Source organism: Pelecanus crispus, chromosome 20, assembly GCF_030463565.1.
Source record: "Pelecanus crispus isolate bPelCri1 chromosome 20, bPelCri1.pri, whole genome shotgun sequence".
Classification (NCBI taxonomy): domain Eukaryota; kingdom Metazoa; phylum Chordata; class Aves; order Pelecaniformes; family Pelecanidae; genus Pelecanus; species Pelecanus crispus.
This window is the reverse complement of record NC_134662.1, coordinates 3,819,922-3,840,782: the sequence shown is the minus strand read 5'-3', so window position 1 is coordinate 3,840,782 and position 20,861 is coordinate 3,819,922. Positions and strand designations below refer to the sequence as shown.

The window sequence follows — 20,861 nt, the reverse complement described above, 5'->3', positions numbered from 1 at the left end:
CTGGCATCCCCAGCATCTGCATCCCCAGCATCCCCATCCCCAGCATCCCTCGCATCCCCATTCCCATCATCCCCATCCCCAGGAAACCCATCCCAGCATCCTCATCCCCATCATCCCCATTCCCATCATCCCCATCCCCAGGAAACCCATCCCCAGCATCCTCATCCCCAGCATCCCCATTCCCATCATCCCCATTCCCAGGAAACCCATCCCCAGCATCCTCATCCCCAGCATCCCCATTCCCATCATCCCCATCCCCAAGAACCCCATCCCCAGCATTCCCAGCATCATCATCCCCATCCCCAGCAACCCCATCCCCATCATCCCCATCCCCAGCATCCCCATCCCCACCAGCCCCATCCCCAGCATCCCCATTCCCATCATCTCCATCCCCAGCAAACCCATCCCCATCATCCCCATCCCCAGCATCCCCATCCCCATCATCCCCATCCCCAGCATCCCCATTCCCATCATCTCCATCCCCAGCAAACCCATCCCCAGCATCCTCATCCCCAGCATCCAGGGTGCCGAGCGCGGGTGCCACGCCTTGCGCTGCCGTCCCCAGTCCCCACGCAGAGGCCGGAGGCGCCAGGCTGGTTGGTCACACAGTTTATTTGCTCAGTTCGGGTGTCTTACAAACAACAGGGAGGGCCGGGGAGGGGGAAAACTTCAAACGGCTTCGGCACAAGTGAAAAGCACGGGAGCGCGGGAAGTGCACTTCAGCGGAGCCAGGTGGGGGGCGGCGGGGGCTGGCCGGGACGGGGCTGGGGTGCACGGCCGGGCTCCTCCGCCTGCTGCTGCTCAGCCCCTGCCAGCCCCGGCCCCGCGGGGCCCGATCCCGCTCCTTGCCGCTGTGGGGGGCCGGATAGGGCCGGGGGTGGGCGCTGGGTCCGAAGCCAACTGAGGGGCAGGGGGTGCCGAGGGTGGGAGGGGGCCCTGGCTTGGGGTCGGGATTGCGGGACCCGGGGTGGGATGGGACAAGTGGTGTTGGCCCCCAGCAAGGGGGTGGCAGGAGCGGACGTGCATCCCCGCTGGGGACCCAGCTCTAACCCAGCCCCCCAGGATCGATGGGGCAGATGCCCCATGGCACCCAGCCCCAGCACCCCACTCCACGGCTCCAGCGGTGCCCGTCTGCGGGAGAGGCTCCCCCTTCCCTCCCGCCCCGGGGGTGCCAGCCCCGACCCCCTTCCCCAGCCCATTCTCTCCCAGAGGCTTTCGGTGCCCAGGGCTCGGGGCCGGGCTCCCCACGGGAGGACTGGCACGGCAGCGCCGTGACCCCCCCAGCCCCCGACCTAGGCCCCTGCCCCCAGCCCCTATCCCCGCAGACTCCATTAAGAAGAAAACTGCAGCCTGGGTGGTAACCGGGGGGCAACTGGGATGTCATGGGGGTGGGTCACTGCTCACACGAGGGGGCTGGGGGGGAAGGAAGGCCTCGGGGGCCTGCACCCCATCCCTGGCTGCTCTGCCACCCGCGTCCCAGCGGGCTGGGCAGCGCGAGGGCTGCTCTGTGCGTGCTTCGCCGCGGGCTCGGGGAGCCCCTCGCAACTCGCCTGGCCGCGCTTGGCAGCAGGGACCCGCTCGCACTCGGACCAGGACCCCCGTGCCATGCTGGCCGGCGGCTGGGCCGCGCTCCCGGCCGGCTGTGCCCTTGCCCAAAGCCCCTGCGCCTCTGGGGCGCGGGGACCGGGCGCTGCCAGCCCGGCTGCACAGCTGCGGCCGGCTTGGGGCAGCTGGCATGGGGCACCGGGTGCCAAAAGCAACCCTGGCCCGGGGCCGGCACACGGGGCTCCAAGCCCTGGAGTGTTTGGGACAGTGCTGGCAGGAGATGGGACCCCCCCGGCAGCAGCCCCCGTGCCGGGGCAGGGCAGGACTGTGCCCCCGGCCCCGCAGGGTGGTGAGGGGGGCTCAGCGGGAGCCGCGTGCCCACGGCCCGTGAGATGTGTCAGGTGCCGCGGCAGAAGCGCCCAGGGTTTGGGCAGGGCTCAGCACCCACGGGTGCTCCCCCCCCGCCTGCCCCAGCGGGTCTCAGTGGGGAGGAAACGCTGGTGCTGGTGGTGAAATCCCCGCTGAAGGGCTGGGGTGCAGGGTGGGGGGAGCGGGGAAGGCTGCTCGCGGTCCTGGCATGGACACGGCATCCATGGGGATGCCCTCCGTGGGACACCGGACCCCCGGCAGCTCCCAGTCCCGGTGCCTGGGGTGAACTGGGCTGCCCCGCTCGCCGCGGGGAGCCGATGCCGCAGCCCCGGGCCCCAGCAAGTGGCTCCGCAAAGCTGCCGCTGCCAGGAGGGGGACACGGTGCTGGGCCACCCTCCCCGCTGCTGCGAGGAGGACTGGCAGCCCCCCCCCCATCCCCGTCCCCATGGGGCTGGGCCACCCCCAGCTCCCCTTCCCTCCCTGCCATTGCCACCCACGTCGCCCCAGGAGGACCCGGGCACCCGGCCGCGGCACCGCTCAGCCCCCTCGGCCAGTAGAGCCCAGCGGTGCCAGCCCAGATGGAGGAACGGCCCTGCGGGAGCCTGTGGCATCGGTACCTGGACGGTGGCAGCCGTCACCACCAGCGCCAGGGCGAGGAGCTCCTGCACGGGGAGCCGAGCCCAGGGGAGCGGAGCAGGAGCAGGTCTCCCGCCCGCAGCCCCAGAGACAGGCTGGGGCCGACCCCGCGGGAGCCACACGTGACACACGGCCCCTTGCGAGCTCCCGGCACGATGGATGCCGCCCTCGACGCCCTTCCCTTGCCTGGACGCGCTCCGTTCTGGAAGGGCTCACAGCTCAGGGAGCTCGTGGGCGTGGGGACGAGGACGTGGGATGGAGCAGGGACATCCACGGGCAGCGGGAGGGGACGGCCCAGGGCTTTTCCCCGTGGGAGAAGCGGATGATGGAGGCACGGAGAGAGGGGCTGGCGTGGGGCTGGCTCCATGCCCTCCGCGGGCTGAGCCAAGCACGGGTCCCGCTGGCCGCCGGCTCCCCGGGAGTCATCTACGGACGCGGCGGCATCCTCCGATCCCCCAGCCCAGCCGGCTCCGTCCTCCGCTGGCGGGTGGGAAGTTGCCAGCGAGAGGTGGGAAAGGCTCTGGCGTTGGCGGCGGGAGGGCACTGGCGTGGGGCGAGGCCGGGCTGTGGGCGGGCGCGCCGTGGGGCGAGGGGGTCTCTAATAAATATCACAGGCAGCGCTGGTGGGGTGCGGCGAGGGGCGGGCATCGGGCAGATGGGGCGAGGGGTGCCGCGGCCGCGGTTCGCTGCTGCCTGCTGTGGCTTCGCAGGCGCCGTGTTGGATCTCCCCGGCTCTGCAGAAAGAGGGTCCATGTCCGGTGGGGGTGGGAGCCCGGTGTGCCGGGGCGGTGGGCCTGGCTAGCGGGGGCCGGGGCGGAGGGGGCTCGGCGGGGGCAGCCTGCTCTGGCAGCGGCATTGGGGGCCAGCGGGGCTCACATCACCGTGCAGCACTTGCAGCGCTGCTTCTTCACGTCCGTCTCCTGCTCGGCCTCCTTGGCGTCCGTGGCGTTGGCACCCGGCTTCTGCCCGCCCGGGCCCTCCTCCCCGAGCGGTTGGGCAGCCACCGGCTCCAGCACGGTGCCGTTGGGCGGTGCGTGGTCCTTGCGCGCCGGCTCCGGCTTGCTCTCGGCATCCTCGATCACCACCAGCTCGGCCTTGATGGTCCCCTCCAGCCCCAGCACCTTCTTGGTCTCGTCCTCGTCCTCCACGTTCTGGTAGCCCATGAAGATCATGGTGACGGGTTGCTCCCGGCTCGGCTCCGTCCCCTCGCCTGGCGGCAGCGCCGCAGTGCTTTCCCGCGGCTTGGCCTGCAGCCCCGTGATCTCCCGCCGTGGCGTCGGCTTCTGGCTGCCCGGGGCGCTGCCGGTCTCCTCACCGGCCTTGGCCAGGGCCTCCCGCCCGGCAGCTTCGCTCAGCGTGGCCTCGTCCGCCTTGTGCAGGAGCTCGTCGACCTCGGAGGAGCTGAGGGGGTGGGCCCCGTTCTGCAGGGCCCCGTCCTCGGCGCTCACCGCGTGCACCACTGCGGGGACAAGAGGAGGGAGGGTGAGGGGGGCTCGGGCCAAGGGGCTCGGGCTGGGGGCACAAGTCAACCTGGAAACGCTCCTGGCTGGCGTGACCCGCTTGGACCCAGCTCCAGTGTGACCAGGGAGCAGCATCTTCCCCTCCTCAAAGATGCCGGCGCCGAGGCCAGGACCCCCCAGCAGCACCCCGACGCCCGCCTCGACCGGAGCTGCTGCTGGACCCCCCCCCAGCATCGCCTGGCCCCTGCCCGGCAGCAGACGGGGAGGCTGAAACAAAAGCACGACGCAAGTAGCTGCTCCCGGCCCTTGGCACCTCCGAAGCCTCAGACCCGGCGAGACCCGCGGGAGCCACGGCTGTCTGCCAGGTTGCCGACAGCTTGCCAAGCTGGCCGCGCTCACCGCGGCGGGACGGCGTCCGGCTAGCGGCTGGCTCGGCCGGCGCCGACACGATGCTCTGCAGCAGATCGCCGCTGCCACCTGTAAGACCCCGGCGAGCGCTCGGCTGGCGCTGCCCCACCGCGTCCCACCGCGTCCCGCCACATCACACCGCGTCCTGCTGCCTGTGGCACCCGGTGGCCCCATGCCCAGGAGGGGCCGGGGCTCTTCTGCCACCGGTGCGCTTTGCACGGCTGCTGGCAGCGCTGGGGGCAGCAGACGTGCGTCACGGCGAGAGCAGCCTGCGGCTCATCGCATTTTCCACTTGACCTGGGGCATCATGCGATGATCAGTGCAACAGCCTCAACAGCCAGTCGATGGAGCGATGGGTGACAACCAGCCCAGGCGGTGCCGGCTTGGCCAGGACCAACGCACGGCTGCCGCGGGCCGATGGTTGCCAAGGCGGCTCCTCAGCCCGTCCTTGGAGCTGGGGGTCCCAGAGCAGCGGGGGGCTGAGCCAGGCAGCTGGTGGAGGTGAAGGCTAGCGTGGCCCGGCGTGGCCATGGCCACAGGGAGGGCGTTGAACGGGACCGGCTGCCGGTGCAGCGTGGTTTCCTTGGAGAGGTGGTCGGTCCACCCAGCCACCACAGTCCCACACCCCAGCTCCGTGGCTGGTCCTTGCCACCGACACAGCCATCCTTCGAGTGTCCCCAGGCCTTTCGAAGCAGGTTCCCAGACTTTCCCAAAAGCAGAGGCCGCAGGCAGGGACCGGTCCCTATTGCTGCACCTCCTCTGCGCCTGGTGGCCACGCTCCCCTCTGCCAGCCTGGGCACGTTGGGCTGACGCGGTGCCGGCGCCGCGTTCCCCGCCTGCGGGACGTGCTCCCAAGTCTTGAACACAGCAAATCCTCTTCTCCGCTCTCCAGCGGCGCAGGGTCGCGATGTGCAAACCAGGGCTGGCCCGTCGGGACCGTCTACACCGTGCTGCCGGGACGGATCCCACGCTGGGCTGGCCAGGGTGTAGGATCAGGGCCGGTGACGGGTTGCCCAGAGCCGTCTTCCCTACAGAGCTGGTGAGGACGTCCGGGAGCGGCCGCAGCCCTTCCTAGCCGCGGCGCCTGCTTGGGATGCTCGAGCGGCTGCTCCCTCGTCCCCTGCCCTTTGCTCCTGATGCCTCCGAGTGCTGCGGGACGGGCCGTACCTTTCAGCTCATCCTCGTACACTTTGACCCCCTGCAGACAGTGGTTCTGGGGGAGCATGGTGGTGCTGGACAGGACCTTGGTCTCCCCAGTCACTCTGTCCTTCTCCACCGTGATCTCCACCGAGTACATGGCTGGGACACAAAGAGGACAGCGCGCGTTACGGCAGCCCCGGCCCTCCCTAGCCCCTGCTCAGCGGCCAGCAGCGGGCAGGCACATGGCGGCAGCGGCGCGGTGCGGTGCTCAGCGGTGTTAGCAAGGCAGCAGGCGGTAGCGAGGAGTGAACGGCAGAGGCGGGTGCGACATCCCGGGCACAGCCTTCCTACCGGGACCCGCGGGGCCGTCGCCGTCCTGGCGCTGCCAGCATCGCCTTACCTCCACGGCTTCCGCGTCCCCCGGGCTGGGGCCCGGCCAGGCTCTGGAGGCACCGTGGCAGGTGGTGCCGCGTCCGTCTGTCCGGCCGGCGAGCGGCGCTGGCGGCGGGGGCCTGGGCTGGGAGCCAGGCTCGTGCTTGCGGGAGGTGGCATCCCCCGCTGAGGGTGCTGGCGCTGGGGCAGCCCCTCCGCCCCCGTGGGACGGGCGATCCTTGGCATCGCTCCTTCAGCTCCCGGCCCGTCCCTGCCGGCACCAAGGCCGCCTCGGCCCAGTGGTGCTTTGCTCCGAGGACCCCAAGATGGGTTCTGCCCAGCGCCGGTGCCGCAAGCCCGGTCTGAGCCATCCCCCCAAAACAGAGCAAACCCCTCCAGCAGCGGAGCCGGCCGCAGTCCCCCCAGCGCGGGCAGCTCGTCCCCACGCACCCCTGCAAGCTCGCCGCCGGCAGCCAGCCACGGGGCCGTGGGCGCTGGCGCAGGGTCAGCCATGCCGGCGGCGGATGCTCCGCTCCCTCTCCCGTGCTCCGAGAAGCCGCGAACAGCGCGGGAGGTGAAGGATGAAACCAGAGCAGAGGCGTGGAACGGGGGGTGAGGGGGAGGCCCCGAACCATGGACCAGCCGCACGGTGGAAGCGAAAACAAACCCTCTGATTGCAAATAAGTGATGTTCTCTGCCTTGGGCTTGGAAAGCCATCGAGCGGCGGGGAGCAGCGGTGGCAGGGCTGCGGGGCGGGCAGCGAGCCGAGGGGGGAAGCAACCACGAAGGAGCACCTACCTGCCTTCATCATGTCAGTGCCTTCCACCGCCTTCATGGGGCTGCTGAAGACCTTCTTCTCGGCTGGAGATGGAGAGGAGAGGTGAGCGCCTGAGCCAAAACGATCGCCTGGTCACCCATGCGCCCACAGGGTGGGCACTGGGGACGGCGGCATGTTCCCCCGCGGCTGGTGCCTGGGACGGGCTCCCCCGCTGCAGGGCACCGCTGCCTGGGAGGGGATGGGGACAGGGGACGTGGGGCCGGGGCTGCCCCGGCTCCCCCCACCCATCTGGCAGCACGAGGGGGTGGCGGGTGCTGCCTCCCGAGAGCAGGAACCGTGGCCGAGGCGGGGATCACCTACCCTTGACTGTGCCCACGGGACTCTGCAAAACAGAAGGGAGAGGTTAGGAGAGGCGGGGAGACATCGTGCACCCGCTGCCCGCACGCGCACTGCCTGTGCACCCATCCCCACCGGGGCCAGGGACCCCCAGCCCGGCCCCGCTGGCACAGGACCAGCAGGGCAGGGGCTCCGAGGGTGACGGGGACATGTGGGGTGGCCCCTCTGCCATTGCAACTTGCCCGCTGCCATGCTGTCACCCCGGCAGCTCCCTGCTCCATGCTGGCAGCAAGAACCAGCTCTGGTCTGGCAGGGGCTGAGCAAGCGCCGACCCCCCAGGCACCCCCTCTCCCCCGTCTCCCCTCCTGCAGCAGGCAGCCCTGCCCGTGGCGAGCGGCCGTGCCCACCTTCTGCATGTTGGGGACGGCCTCTGCCTTCTCCTCCTTGGCTGGCGCTGCCACCTCTGCCAGGTTCTCCTTGGTGGAAGCTGCCGAGCTGCCATTCTCCAGCGTCTCCAGCTCCTTCTCCAGCCTGCGGGGAGAGTCAGGGCTGAGAGGCCGTGGGGAGCCGCGGTGCAGGCAGGTGCAGTGCAGGCAGCCACGGTGCAGGCAGCTACGGTGCAGGCAGCCGCGGTGCAGGCAGCTACGGTGCTGCAGTGCAGGCAGCCGCGGTGCAGGCAGCTACGGTGCAGGCAGCTGCGGTGCAGGCAGCCACAGTGCAGGCAGCTACGGTGCAGGCAGCTACAGTGCAGGCAGCCACGGTGCAGGCAGCCACGGTGCAGGCAGCTACGGTGCAGGCAGCCGCGGTGCAGGCAGCCGCGGTGCAGGCAGCTACGGTGCAGGCAGCCACGGTGCAGGCAGCTACGGTGCAGGCAGCCGCGGTGCAGGCAGCCGCAGCAGATCTGCGGATATGGGCCAGCGACATGGTGCAGGGGAGGCACAAATTGGCCTCTGGGCTCACGAGGTACAGGGACAGACAGACTGACCTCCGGCACGGCCATCACCATCTCTTTGCAGGGGAAAAGCGTGCGTTTGCTGGAACAAACCCAGGGGCTTCACCCAGTGGGTGCTGCCATCACCCTTAACCCGGGCGCCCGTCGGCCGCGCACCTCCACTCATCTCCATGGGGCGAGCGATGCTCGGGGCAACGGTCATGGCCCCACAGCTGCTGAGCAAGTGGGGCGGCTGCTCAGCTGATGGGCTCGGCCCAAGCGGATGGAAGAAAATCCCCACGGGCACCGGGATTGACCCCACGGGGCGACCCCCCAGCTCTCGCTGTCCCCGCGCCGGGACTGAACCGAGCCCGCCCTGCACTTGCCAGTGCCCTCGCTCGGCGGCAGGGAGCAACGCCACGCCGTCGCCATTCTGCTCCCACAAGCGTCACCCAAAGCCTGTTGAAGCCTCCCGTGAGGGCGACCGCCCGTTCCCAGCCACCGAGCCTGGCCAAGAGCCGTGCCGGCAGCAGGGCCCCACCGGGATGCCGCGGAGGTCGGGGGGGGTCCCCATGGATTCCCGTCTGTGTAAATTAGGGCCCCTCTGGCAGCGTGGTGGCAGCACCCCCCGGCAGAGCCCTCCCCCTAACTCCCATCTCCCGCAAGGCGCCGGCGGAGGAATGCACCGCGCCATTAGACGGACACAAAGGCCCCTTCGTGCCTGACCCCTCTCTGCACCGATGCGCGGTAATTAACGGCACAGCCATGACTGATTGCATTCTTGCAGGGCTGCCGGGCTGCCGGGACACCTCCGTGCCAGGGCTCCCAGGCCTCCCCCTCGCAACTTTCGGCAGCTCAGGCACGAGGGAGCTGGGCAGGCGCTGAGGTTTCTCCCCCGTAACCTCCCACCCTGCCCCTTCCCCAGGGGCTGAGCCACCGCAACGGGGACGGATGTCCGTGGGGAACCAGCCCCCTGTTTCCCTGCCTCTGCGATCACGGGTGCTGGGCATCGAGCAGCCCCTCCGGGGAACCCCAGCCCCCTGCCCAGCCCTGGCCCCCAGCCCCACGGCTCCCACTGACGCCCTACGCAGCCCCAGCCGTGGAAGTGGCTGCGGGGACAGCCCCGGGCAGGAGCACCATGCTCAGAGGGGCCGTGGGGCCAAGCAGGGTAGCCCTGGACGAATGCCGGCAAGAACGCAGCCGGACGGTTCGCGGCGAGAGCGGCTGAGCCCTGGCAGCGCTACGGAGGCACCTCTGCTCCCGGCAGCTCCGAGCTCCGCAGCGGATGCTCCCCTCCATGCATAGCCATGGCTGACCCTGAGCAGCGCGGCGGCACGGTAGCGTGCCTCGTGCCCAGCACGCGGGGCCGAGCTGCACCTCAGCATCCCATCTGCCTGGGGGGAGAGAAGGTCAGGGGGGTCTCTGGAGGGGCTCAGGTGCCCTCCGAGCACATGCCAGCCCCACGCTGTCCCTGTTACCTCGGGGGGGTCTCTGGAGGGGCTCGGGTGCCCTCCGAGCACACGCCAGCCCCACGCCGTCCCTGTTACCTCTGGATGGTTTCCTCCAGCTCCTTGGTCTTCACCTCATCCTCCTGCATCTGCTTCTTCATCGCCTCATCCTCCTCGGAGGCTGAGGCCGGGGCCCCCTCCAGCAGCCATCTCTCCCGCAGAGCCTTGGACTGGGGAGCAGAAGGGGGTCACGGTCCTGCTGCCCCCACAGCCGGGGGGTCCCCGGTGCAGAGGCAGCCCGGGGGTCCCGGGGGATCCTCACCTTGAGGTGCTGCAGCTGCCGCCTGTCATCCTCGAGCTGCCGCCTTTTGTTCTCGATCTCTGTCTGACGTTTCCGCTTCTCCTGGAGGGATGAGAGCGGCAGAGCCGGGGTCGGCGTGGGAAGGGGGTCGGCGCTGGGGACCACCGGGGTGGGGGCACCTCCCTCCCGGCCAGGGCAGCATCCCCGGAGCGGGGAGGAGCCGGGGGCGAGGGGCTCCTAGGGGGGCCGACATGGGCACCCGAGCCATGCCTGCAGCTGCAAGACCGGCCTTGGGGACAGCCCACCGGGAGCTCCCCAGCCCTGTGTCACGTCCCTGCCCTCACTGGGGGAAACTGAGGCACGGAGAGTGCAGAGAAATCAAGGCAGGAGCCCGGAGTCTGTTCGCCGTCTCAAAACCTCACCTTCCCCTCAGCCGGCCCCGCTGAGCGAGCTGGCCAGCGCGGGGGGAACCAGTCCCAGCTCCCCCTCCCCGCACGTCCTGGGGCCGGTCCAGATCATTTCAGCAGTCAGACCCAAGCCGGGAAGCGTCACCCGCTTGCTTTCTCCTCTGGCCCAGAACAATTTGCCCTTTGTCCAGCAGAGATGGGCCGGTAGCGGGCTGGGACAGGGAAGCTGGCAGCCCACAGCGGGCAGGGGAGCTGCTACGGGACGGCGACAGGGTCCAAAACCAACCCAGTGCCCTGCTCTGCGCCGGGGAGGGGTGCCCAGCGCAGTTAGCTCCTCGCTAACTAATGCAATTACTGGTGCTGATAGCAGGCAGGGCCAGATCCTGCACGATGCTCAGCCCTTCCCTGGGAAAGGGCAAGGGGGGAATCATCACTCATTTCCCTCTCACTCGGGGCTCGTCAAGGCGTTGCTTCATTAATTAAAACTCCCAGCCGCCCGTCCCTCGCTCCGTCCCTCTTTCAGCGACGCAGAGTCAAGCCCTGCCGGATCCTGCACCCCGGCCGCGGCACGTCCCCGGGAAGAGCCGCCGCAGGGCGGGATGGCCTGGCATGGGCTCCTGCAAGTCCTTGTTTGGCTGCTGCAGACCCCCTCCCCGGGGCTGGGTGCCCACGCGGGCTCTCTGGCTCCTGCCCCTGCCCGCAGCCTCGGAGCAGCTTTCCGGGCCGGAGGCAGGGGCTGGGAAAGCGGCCGCACGGCCCCTGCGCCGACACAGCCCCTGCGCCCACGCTCTCCTCCCCGCTGGCGTCTGCCCCACGCGCTTGCAGGCAACGGCGTGGGGACGTGGGGACGTGGGGACGTGGGGACGACACCAGCTCAAGGGCCGGCGCGCTCGTCGTGCGCTCGCAGCGTGCAGGGGACTCACCGCGATGGCCTGCAGCCTCTCCTGCTGAAGGGTGCTGGCCTCCACAACCCTGCAAGAGAGCAGAGAGGAGCGGTGAAGAGCACAGGCGGCGGGTGAATGGGGACATTGTGCCACCAGCAAACCGGACACGGCGCACGGACAAAGGCTGAACTCTTCCCTTCCGCCGGCTGCTTTCTCCCCTTCCCCGGAGCCAAGCACCCCTCGCCTGCACAGCTCCTCCAGGCACTCTTTGGCCCCCTGCCCTGCCCAAATCCCCCGGGAGAGGCGCCTGGGGGTGACCCGGCACGGCCGGGCCCGCTCCTCCCATGGCCACGGCACAGATGGAAACGGTGGCCACGGAGGGTTTGGAGCGGGACGGTTCTGGCCACCCCTGCGGTTCAACCTGGCTCACACTTTCCATTCCAAGCCCATTTCTTGGCTGCTGACACCTTTCCCGGACAGTGACCTTTCCGGGCTGCGCGCACAGGCACACGCGCACACGCACGTGCGCAGACACGCACGGCCGCACGTGCGCAGACCCACGGACGCGCACAGACGCGCACATCGCTGCGCTCCGGCTGAGATTCGCGCTCCCGGGCCTGGCACCCGCCTTGGAAACACGAATTGCCGCGGGCGCGCCCGGGGATGCCGCCGGCGGTGGCTGCCTCGCTGGCCCCGACGCGGCTCTCCCGGGTGCAGGTGGGTCCCAGGGTGCTGCGAGGAGGGGGTGCCTCGACCCCCCCACAGCCATGTGCCCCTCTTCCCGTGTCCCAGGGCGTGAGCACCCCGGACCAGCCCGACCGGCAGCGCAGCCCCGCGGGGCCCGGCAAGAGCCCCGACGCCGCAAAGCATCAGGTGCAGGTTCAACAGCCGGGAGCCGCGGAGCGGGGCTTGAGGGCGTCTGCCCAAGGCCTGGCTCTGACTGGGGATGCTCCGGCGCCGCGGGGAGCCGGCTGGCTGCTTGCCAGCTGACGCTAACGAAGTGCTTTAGCTGTGACAGTAATTAGGGTGGGAGGTATGGAGGGATCGGCAGGCGATGGATCATTGCCACTTGCTTCCCGGAGCAAGGGGACAGCAAAGCCTGCGAGAGGGCAGCTGCCCAGGCAGCCGCTCTGGAGCAGACTGGCATGGAGACACTGCTCCGGGCTCTGGTCCCGGCGGCCGAGCCCTTCCTCCGGCTGCTCCCTCGCCCCCCGGGCTGTCTGCGCTGCTGCCCTGGGCGAGCAGGAGGGGGGAAGCCTGGGTGGGGGGTCCGCACTCCCCAGCCCAGAGCGGGGTCCGGCTCCGGCCCCTGCCCGTGGCTGTTCCTGCAGCTGGCGGATGCCGGGGCCAAGGCAGCGGAGGGGAGAGCTCTTGGACTTAATTTATGCTGGTGGTGAAGTGCACATCCATTTTCCCAGCTCCCAGGAGCTCCTGCCCTGGCTGAGCACGTGGAGCCGGGATGGCTGATGTGCGGGGGCCGGTGGGTCGCCCCTGCACCTGCCTCCCCCCGGGTCCGTCCCTGCACGCCTGGCCGGGGCGTGCAATTTGAAAGCGCAATTAAAGCAGGAGGCAGACAGTCCCTTCCCAGCGGGCAGGAGGGAGGGAGAGGAGCAGCCGCGGGGCCACCGACAGTCCCAGCCCACGCGACGCGGCTCGGGGCGAGGCGGGGGGGACAGGGAGGGACGGGCAGCGCCGTGTCCCCAGCACAGCGGGAAAAGCCATTAGCAAGGAGCGAGCGCCAGAAGCCCGGTCCCACCCCGGCCTCACCGCGGCTGCGTGCTCGGGGGCACCCGGTGGCCCGGGGGCCACGGACCCGCTGAGCCAGGTTGAAGCCATCCCCAGCTTCATATGGCACCAACAGCGGGAGCCGAGCCGAGGCCCAGGGAGGGCAGCCCCGTGCCCGGCAGCCCCCACCCAGTTCAGGGTGCCCATTTTGGAAGACAACATGGACTCCAAGGTGCCACCCAGCACCCGCAGGCTGCAGGCACCCTGGCAGGGGGGCAGCGACCCCGCTCCCCTGGTTTCTCCCCATCCCTCCTCTCCCCCCACTGCTGCATCGTCTGCTCCCCTGAGGAGCAGATGGCCCTGGGCTGGGGGCGGCGTGGGCGGGAGATCTCCTCCGCCCTCCCATTAAAAGCTTTTTTTAAAGATGGTTTTACACACGGGGTGGGCACGGGCTGCTGTGCCCCACACACGGTACCTCCCCGGGCTGGGCTCTGGCTGCACGTGTGCCCTTGCACATGTATGTGCCCTCACACATGTATGTGCCCTCACACGAGTCCTCCACCGGAGGGGACGGCACCCGTTCGTGCAAAACCGGGGCTTTGCAGCAAATGGAATGGGCTCTGCCAGGGCGAAGGGACCCCCTGCCTCCGCCATCCACCTCCTCGTAGCCAGCGATTCACCCAAAGCTGCTCAGAGCCGCCCGCCCTCCCCACACCCCGGGATCCCGGCGGCGCATGAAATCCAGGCCAGAAAAACAAAGCGGGGAAGGTGTCGCTTCTGCAGCGGTTATTTTTGTGCTGTCTGTGGCGACGCTGGGACTGCTGTGCACGCGCAGGCGCGCGCCCGCCGCTCGCTGCCTCCCGTGCGTCGTGCCCGGCGGCCCGATGCTGCGCCCCAAGGTGGGAATTAAATAATTGCAAACCCAAAGAGAGTCGGAGCGTCTGCGAATCTGCGAGCAGCAGCGCCCGGCACGGGGACAACGGGAGCGGGGGACACGAGGGGCCGACCCCGCTCCCGCCCCGACTGTCCTGAGCACCGGCTGCACCCCGCAAACCCCGCTACGGCGGGAGCCGTTCCCCCGCGGGGAGAGGGGCTGGGGACGGGGGGTTTCCCAAGGGAAAACTCCTCTGCCCACCCACCGGGGCCGCAAGCGGGGTCTGCCCTTCCCCAGCCCCGCGCCCGGGGTCTCGCCTCGCGCCCGGACACGGGGGAACTTTCTCAGGAAAAGACGGAAAGCAGTTGCACAACTTGGAGATGGAGCGGTGACAAGGGCGGTGATGGACCTGGCACCAGCGTGGGGGTTGTTGGGGGGGAGCGCGGAGCGGGTGCTGGGAGCAGCGTCCATGTCACGGCCCTACACCCTGCCCCGGGCTCCAGCCCAAGGGGTGAAACCTCCCCTTCCCCCCCCCCCCCAAACCAGCTCCAAAGCAGCGAGGAACCCCCCGGGATTCGGGGCAGCTGGGACGGCGCTCTGCAGAGACGGATTATGTGCAAAAGTTGAAGGGAGGAACTGGCCGCCGCCCCCCGCGCCCTGCCCCGAGCCAGGGCTGCCCGAGCGGCTGCGGGGCTGGGCTGGCACCAGCCCCAGGGTGCTGGGGCCACCCTTCGCCATGGGCACCTTCCTGCCCTGGGGCCGGGGTCCCCCCCGAGTCCAGCTCCCGGCACCCCAAGCTCAGAAGGCTGTGGGCCAGGGCCTGTTTCTCTCCTGGATCTCGCTCCGTTCGATGGATCCAAACTTTTACAGCATTCCTGAAACGTTCTGTTCTGCTTTTCCTCCCTCCTCCATCCTCTTTATTTTCCATTATTTGCTACAGTCTCCGCATTCCCGGGTTGAACGCCAGGAATCTTCCTGGCCCGGGAAGAGACGCAAAATGGGCTGGATGCCCCTCGCTGCACCCTCCCGGCCCCCCAGCACCCTGCGCACCCCAGCCCGACCCCAGCCACCGCCCTGGGGGGCTCATCCATGGCCCCCAGACCCGGGCGAGAGGGGGGCAGAGCGGGGACGGCTCTGGTGCCCCCAGGTCCCTGCCCCATGGGGACAGGGTGACGAGGTGGAAGGACAGGTCCCACGCCCCCAGCCAGCCCCCGGGTCCCGCCGTGCCGTGTCCGTGGGGTCAGCGCGCTCGGCAGGACCCCGCTGCCGGGGGCAGGCAAGCAGAGCCCCGGGACCAGAGCAGGGGTGGGGGGCCCCCTGCTCCGGGCTGCCCCAACCCCCCCCACGCCGCGGCCCAAACCAGAGCGGCCGTTCCCCACTCCCCCCACCTCGCTCCGCCATTGACCGCGGGAGCGGCGGCAGAGCCGGGAGCTCCGGGCCGGGCCGGTGCCGATGGAGCCCCGGTGCGATGGAGCCCCGCAGCCTCCGGCCCCGGTGAGTGATGGCTCCGGGAGGCGGTTCCCTGGCAACAGCGCCATGGCAACGGCGCCATGGCAACGGGGCCATGGCAACGGGAGGGGGGATGCGCAGCGCGGGCAGAGGGACCGAGGGGCCCCCCACCCTACGACCGCTCCCTGGGCCCGGCACCCCAAGGCCACAGCACCACCAGAGCCTCGCCGGAGGTTTCGGCCACGCCAGCGCCAGCTCCGGATCCATCCTGGGTGCTGGGGAGGGGCGGAAAGCCAACCCCGGGGCCACCGAGCCCGGGGCCACCAAGCCCGGGGCCACCAAGCCCCTCAGGAACCACAAGCCCAGGAAAGAAATCCACAGCGAGCCCTTCCTCCCCCCTCATTTCACCCGCTCTCATGAGCTCCGCTTAGCAGGCTCACGCTTTTCCACCCGCTGCACGCGTGTCCCAGCCCTGCCGGTCCCGGGGCAGCTCCTCGAGCCGCGTCCACACGTACCGCATGGCAGGGAGAGCCACGGGCCGCGGCACAGCAGACGATGTCGACGGGACCGGGGATGCCGGCGGCGCCGGGGGATGACACCCCGGAAACTCCCACCTGCAAAGGCAGCAGCCCCTGGACCCATGGACGGATCCACACACGCGTGTGAGCACGCACGCGCCCCGCGCACGCACCCGCGCTCTCCCTCGGCTCTCCGGCTCTTTCCAGCCCTGCTGATGCTGCTGTTTCCTACCATCACAAGGGAAGCCCGTGACCTTTTGTCTCCTCCCTGCCTGACATGAAACAATAATGTTTATTTGCCTTCCTCTGTTTTTTCCCATTAGCTCATCCAAATGTGCGAAGAGCCGTTTCAAGCTGCTCCTCCGCTCCCCTGACCTCCGCTCCCTTTCCACCCACTCAGCTCCGAGGCAGGGGGGTGGCAGGGAGAGAGCCCTGCACGGGGGCATCACCGCCCGGACCCCCGAACCAGCACTGCCCAACCACGACCCCGGGAAGATGGGGCTTGGTGCGGGGCCCAGAGCGCATGTAAATGGCAGCACCGGTGGCGATTGAGGGACCGGCATTGATTTACACCGTCGCCGTGCCAAGAGCCGGGCCACTTGGCCGGGCGCGGAGTGACGCTGCCGTGGGGAGCGCGCCTGCGGAGAGTCTGCAAAGCCTCCGTCACGAAGCCATTAGCAGCGGGGCCGCTATCGAATGTCCTCGCTGGCAGCGGGCGCGGAGGGGAGGGGGCCGCAGCAGCCTGGGGGCCGGCACTCATCGACCGCAAAGGCAAATAAATCAGTGGCCAACAGCTCGGGCGAGGATGGCCAGAAAGCCGTGCTGCCGCGGAGCCGAGCGCCGGGGCGGCGGGCGCGGGGTCCGACCCGCCGGCTCAGGTCCCGGTGACACGGGGGCTGCTCCCGCCCTGCCCCATGGTGCTGGCTGCCTGCATCCTGCATCCGGCTGCGTGGCCCCAGCGCTCAGTCCCGCTCCTTCCCTCTCCGTGGGCCGTGCCTTCCCCACGCTCCCTGCGCAGCCCCCTCCGACGCTGCCGCTGCCCTGGGAGGAGACGGGGACGGGGGGAGATGGGGGGGAGGCGGGAGGAGGAGATGGCAGCCCCAGGCTCCCGAAAACGCAGGATGCATTAGAGCAAGCAGAGCTGCCTGATTGATTCTTTGGGCTGAGACGTGGGCTGGGAGTGCCAGGAGAAAATGGATCCCATGAATATTTGATGAACGGAGGCTTGGGGAGGGAGTTTGATTGGAAAATTACAGATCTTTCAAACAATGGTTCAAGTGCCCTCCAAACACTTGGGTTTCCAGCTCCTTTCCAGTTAGAGGAGCAAGGCTCCACCAGGAAACTCCCCCACGATTTATGAATGAGAGCGGAGCCACGCCTGGGAGCACCGACCGGCCGGGACAGGCAGCCCCAGCGCCGGTTTGGGACATGGCGCCCGGCTCCCCGCTACCTCGGGCTGGCGTCACTCGGTCCCTGCCTTCCCATTCACAAGAGGCAAACGCGGCTTCCCCACGCCAACGCCATGAACACGAGCAGACGCGAGGCTCCGAGGAGCTGGCAGGAACGTGGCTCCTGCCCGGACTCCTGGCAGGGGCACCCCCGTGAGCCCCAGGCACCCGTGGGGAGCTCGGTCCCCGGCGCCGAGCCAAGGTGCTGGGCTCAGCCCACATCCAGCCAAACTCCACCAGGAAACACCTGGCTGGGGCAGGATCCGCTCCTCCCGGGCTGCTGCAGGGCTCATCCTCGCCCTCGAGAGCGGCTTCTGTCTGCGGCCCGGGAGCTCGCTTGTCTCCGGATGGAGTAAAGACAGACTTGGGAAACCGGGCTCCTGCGCACGCCTCTGCCTCCAGCCCCGAGCTCTGCACCTCCACCCGACCCTGCCCCGGTGCACGTCGCCTCTCCAGCTTTCCTCCCAGCCCTTCCTCGCTGCCGCCGCCTCCACCGCTGGAGACGGGCCCACGCCACAGCCCGGCCAAGCCCCGGCACGAACCACTGACCCCGCGCGGGGAAAGGGGCTGTTTCTGGCCAGGAAGTGGGAACGCCAACACCAGCAGCTTCCCAGGAAACCTGCGCTGGTTCCTGCCCAGCTGCGAGGGTCTGGCCGAGAGGCCCCGTCCCGTGGCATTGCCGAACTCTGAACCCCGAGATCCGCCAGCCCGGAGCGGGGCCGGGGTGCCGTTGTGCAGCCGTCTGCAGCGGAGCGTTATGGCTTCCTCCGGGAGAGCCGGGAAGGGTGAGGGTGCCGTCCCCTCGGCCGCACGCAGGGACAGGGACGGATCGGACCCGCTCTGGTTCCCTGCAGCCGGCCGGGAGGCAGCGATGGTCCAGCCTGGGGAGCATCAGCTGGGTTTTGCTTCTCCCTGGATGCAGGTGGAGAGCAGGGGCCCGAGCCCCTTCCCAAAGGGCTCCCAGGTTATTCCTCAGGGAGCAATCTCCCTTGTCCCCCAGGTGCGACTGTTGGCTTTGGATCAGGGATGGGCAGGGTCAGGAGGGCAGGACCAGGAGAGCCCCCGCTCCGAGGAGACCCCAGACCCAGAGGGTCTCAGCGACCCTCTGAGACAAACTACCAGAGCAGCCAGACGTGGAGATGCAAAATCCCCAGCTGCTCAAGAGCATCAATGGCAGCGGGAGCAGAGGAGAGACGAGCAGCCCCGACGGGACCAGCACAGCCTTTACAAGAGCTGGAAGCTTTCAGCCAAACCTCCCTGGGCACCGGCGGCTCGCGGCAGCCAGGACCCTCCTCAAGCCGCTGCCAGTGCCAAAAGAAAAAAAAGCAGGAGACAAAGCAAGGCCAGCAGCACGCTCCCCAGCACCCATTATCTGCTGCAGAGCCCGGCCGGCCTCAGGGGAGCACCTCACTGTGCCCCCATCCACCCCGGGACTCTCCTAAACCTCCGGGCCCATGACCAGGCTCTGGATTTGAGGGAGCACGACTGACCCGGTGAGACCCGAGGCAGGGGTGCTGGAGCTGCAGGTTGCCCCATAAACCCGGCCCCACCCAGGGGAGCACATTTGGGCATTTTAACCACCACCGACTTTTACATTGGGTTTATTCCAGCCCAAAAAGCTCAGGAGCCTCCTCCCGAAGAGCCGCAGCCGGCTGAGCGGCTGGAGGGGCTGCACCGGCGCGGCGCACGCAGAAGCCGCCTGTGCCCCTGTTTTGCTTTCCGGCTCTGCCCCGCGCCCGCAGACAGGACTGTGGGGAAGACGCGGCTCCCACAGCTCGGTGGGGCGAGTCCTCACCCCGGGTCGCTCACGGGGTTCCACTCAGAAGGAAGAGCCATCGGCAGGTTCGGCATACGGAGCTGGTGGGAGGAAGGCCCCCGTGCCCCTCCACGGGCTCCTCAGCCCTCGTCGGGAGGGTCCGTCCGGAGCCTCGGCTGCCAGAGGAGCTCGGGGGAGAGCGGAGCGGGGTGAAGGGCAGCGTGCGGAGCCCAGGGGCAGGAGCCACCGTCCTGCCCGGCGCCGTCCCCCGCTTCAACCCCAGCCCTCGACGCCTCCGCCCTGGGAAGACCCCGCACCCGGTCCCCGCAGCTCCTGCGCCCGCTCCCCAGGGCACGTCGCGTCCCTCTGTTCTGCCCTTTCCCTCGCTGCCTTTTGGCAAATGCACGCACACGTTTTCCTCCCCGGAGAGGTGCTTTTCTGAAGGGACCGACGCACCGAGGAGCTGCCCAAAGCTGCGGACCTGTCTTGGCGAGCGTTCGCACCGCCAAGCCTCCGGCCCCTCCAGCAACAAGGGGAGCCGCTCTGCTTCCCCAGCCCCGCGGACGCTGCACCCCGGCTTCTGAAACGTCCCCGGGCCCCCGCCGCTGCCTCCCACGCCGCTCTCAGCCCAAAGCCAGCCAGAGCCCACCCTGACCCCAGGAAACCAGCACCCCGGCCCCCAGCACACCGCAGCTCCCCGGGGCTCCCCAGGTGGGAGGCAGACGGTGGCGAGAGGGACCTGTTGAGCACCCGGCGTCTCGCTAGCAGGCGGCCAGTTAATCGGTGCAAGGCGGGGTGCCCGCGACGAGCGGAGGGTAGCCGGCCCCCGGAGCTGGCTGCCCCCAGGAAGCCCCCAGTGCCAAACCCAGGAGATGCCGGGGGGGACCTTTGTTTGCCATGGCGGGGACCAGAGCCACCGGAGGGAAGAGGAAAGGCCTGGGTGAGGCAGGGCCAGCGCAGCCGGCTGCTGTCACTGGTACCTGGCGCGTTGAGCAGCCAACCAGCCCCGTGCACGCTGCGGGGAGCTGCTGGAGTCCCCGAGGGGCAAAACCAGTGCAGGGGCAGGATGGTCCCCAGCTCCCGGCTTCCCAATGGCCTCCACCTGCTCCCTCCTTCCCCCAGCGGCCCCCAAAGCCCCACGCCCCGCTCCGAGCCCGCCTGCAGGCACCGACTGACCGGGCAGGGCCCCACCGCAGCACACAAAGGATAAGGCCGGGGCCGGAGAGCGTCCCTCCAGCAGGACCCGTCGCACGAGGATCCCCCCCCGTCGCACGAGGATCCCCCCGTGGCAGCCGGGTCCCTCGGCAGAGGGCTGGGGGTGCGTGCGCAGGGAGGGGTCCGCAGCTCACAGCCACCCACTCACCCCCGCCCCACGCAGCAGCAACAACAGGTTCAAAATACAAAAATAAACGCCCTTCCCACCCCCCCACACCGCTCCCTGTGCCGCTGCCAGCCGAGACTCGCCCCCCGCAGCCCCCGTGCCCGTTCCGGGGCCTCTGCCGCTGCACCCCGAGCCGGCGCCTCGGCACCCCACAGCAGGGCAGGGACCCGGGGGGGGGCAGCACCTGCTGAGCAGCATCGGGGGGACGTGAGGCCCCGGTATGGGGGTCCCGAGCCCCAGCGCTGGGGGGATGCGAGCCCCCGGTATGGGGGTCCTGAGCCCCAGCATCTGGGGGGATGCGAGCCCCTGGTATGGGGGTCCTGAGCTGCAGCGTCTGGGGGGATGTGAGCCCCCAGTTTTGGGGTCCCGAGCCCTGGCATCGGGGGGATGCGAGCCCCCAGGTTTGGGGTTGCGAGCCTCGGCACCCCGGGGGGGTGCAAGCCGCCGGTATTGGGGCCCTGAGCCCCCCGGATGAGGGGGATGCGAGCCCCGGGTTTGGGCTCCCAAGGCGGGAGGCGGGGGGGGGGGGACATGAGCCCCGGTACGTGCTCCGTGAGCCCGCGGTGTGGGGCTCCCGCAGCCCCGGGGCGGGGGTCCCAAGCCCCGGCACCCGCTCCCCCCCCCCCCCCCGGTACTGCGGTGCTCAGCCGGCGGCGCGGCGGGAGGGGGGGGGGGGGGCCGCGGCCCGGTGCCGG

At 69.7% G+C, this 20,861-nt stretch overlaps 1 protein-coding gene across 1 annotated transcript; it reads right to left on the bottom strand.

Moving 5' to 3' along the window:
* Window positions 1–3,422: 3,422 nt before the first annotated feature.
* On the bottom strand, window positions 3,423–18,880 carry PALM (paralemmin). Its single transcript, XM_075723847.1, has 10 exons — window positions 18,839–18,880; window positions 15,472–15,677; window positions 11,055–11,103; window positions 9,746–9,826; window positions 9,523–9,653; window positions 7,452–7,575; window positions 7,069–7,090; window positions 6,729–6,791; window positions 5,586–5,717; window positions 3,423–4,009 (listed from the first exon to the last, which is right to left on the bottom strand). The coding sequence occupies exons 1-10, from the start codon at window positions 18,878–18,880 to the stop codon at window positions 3,423–3,425; spliced, it is 1,437 nt and encodes a 478-aa protein (XP_075579962.1).
* Between the last annotated feature and the right edge of the window lie 1,981 nt (window positions 18,881–20,861).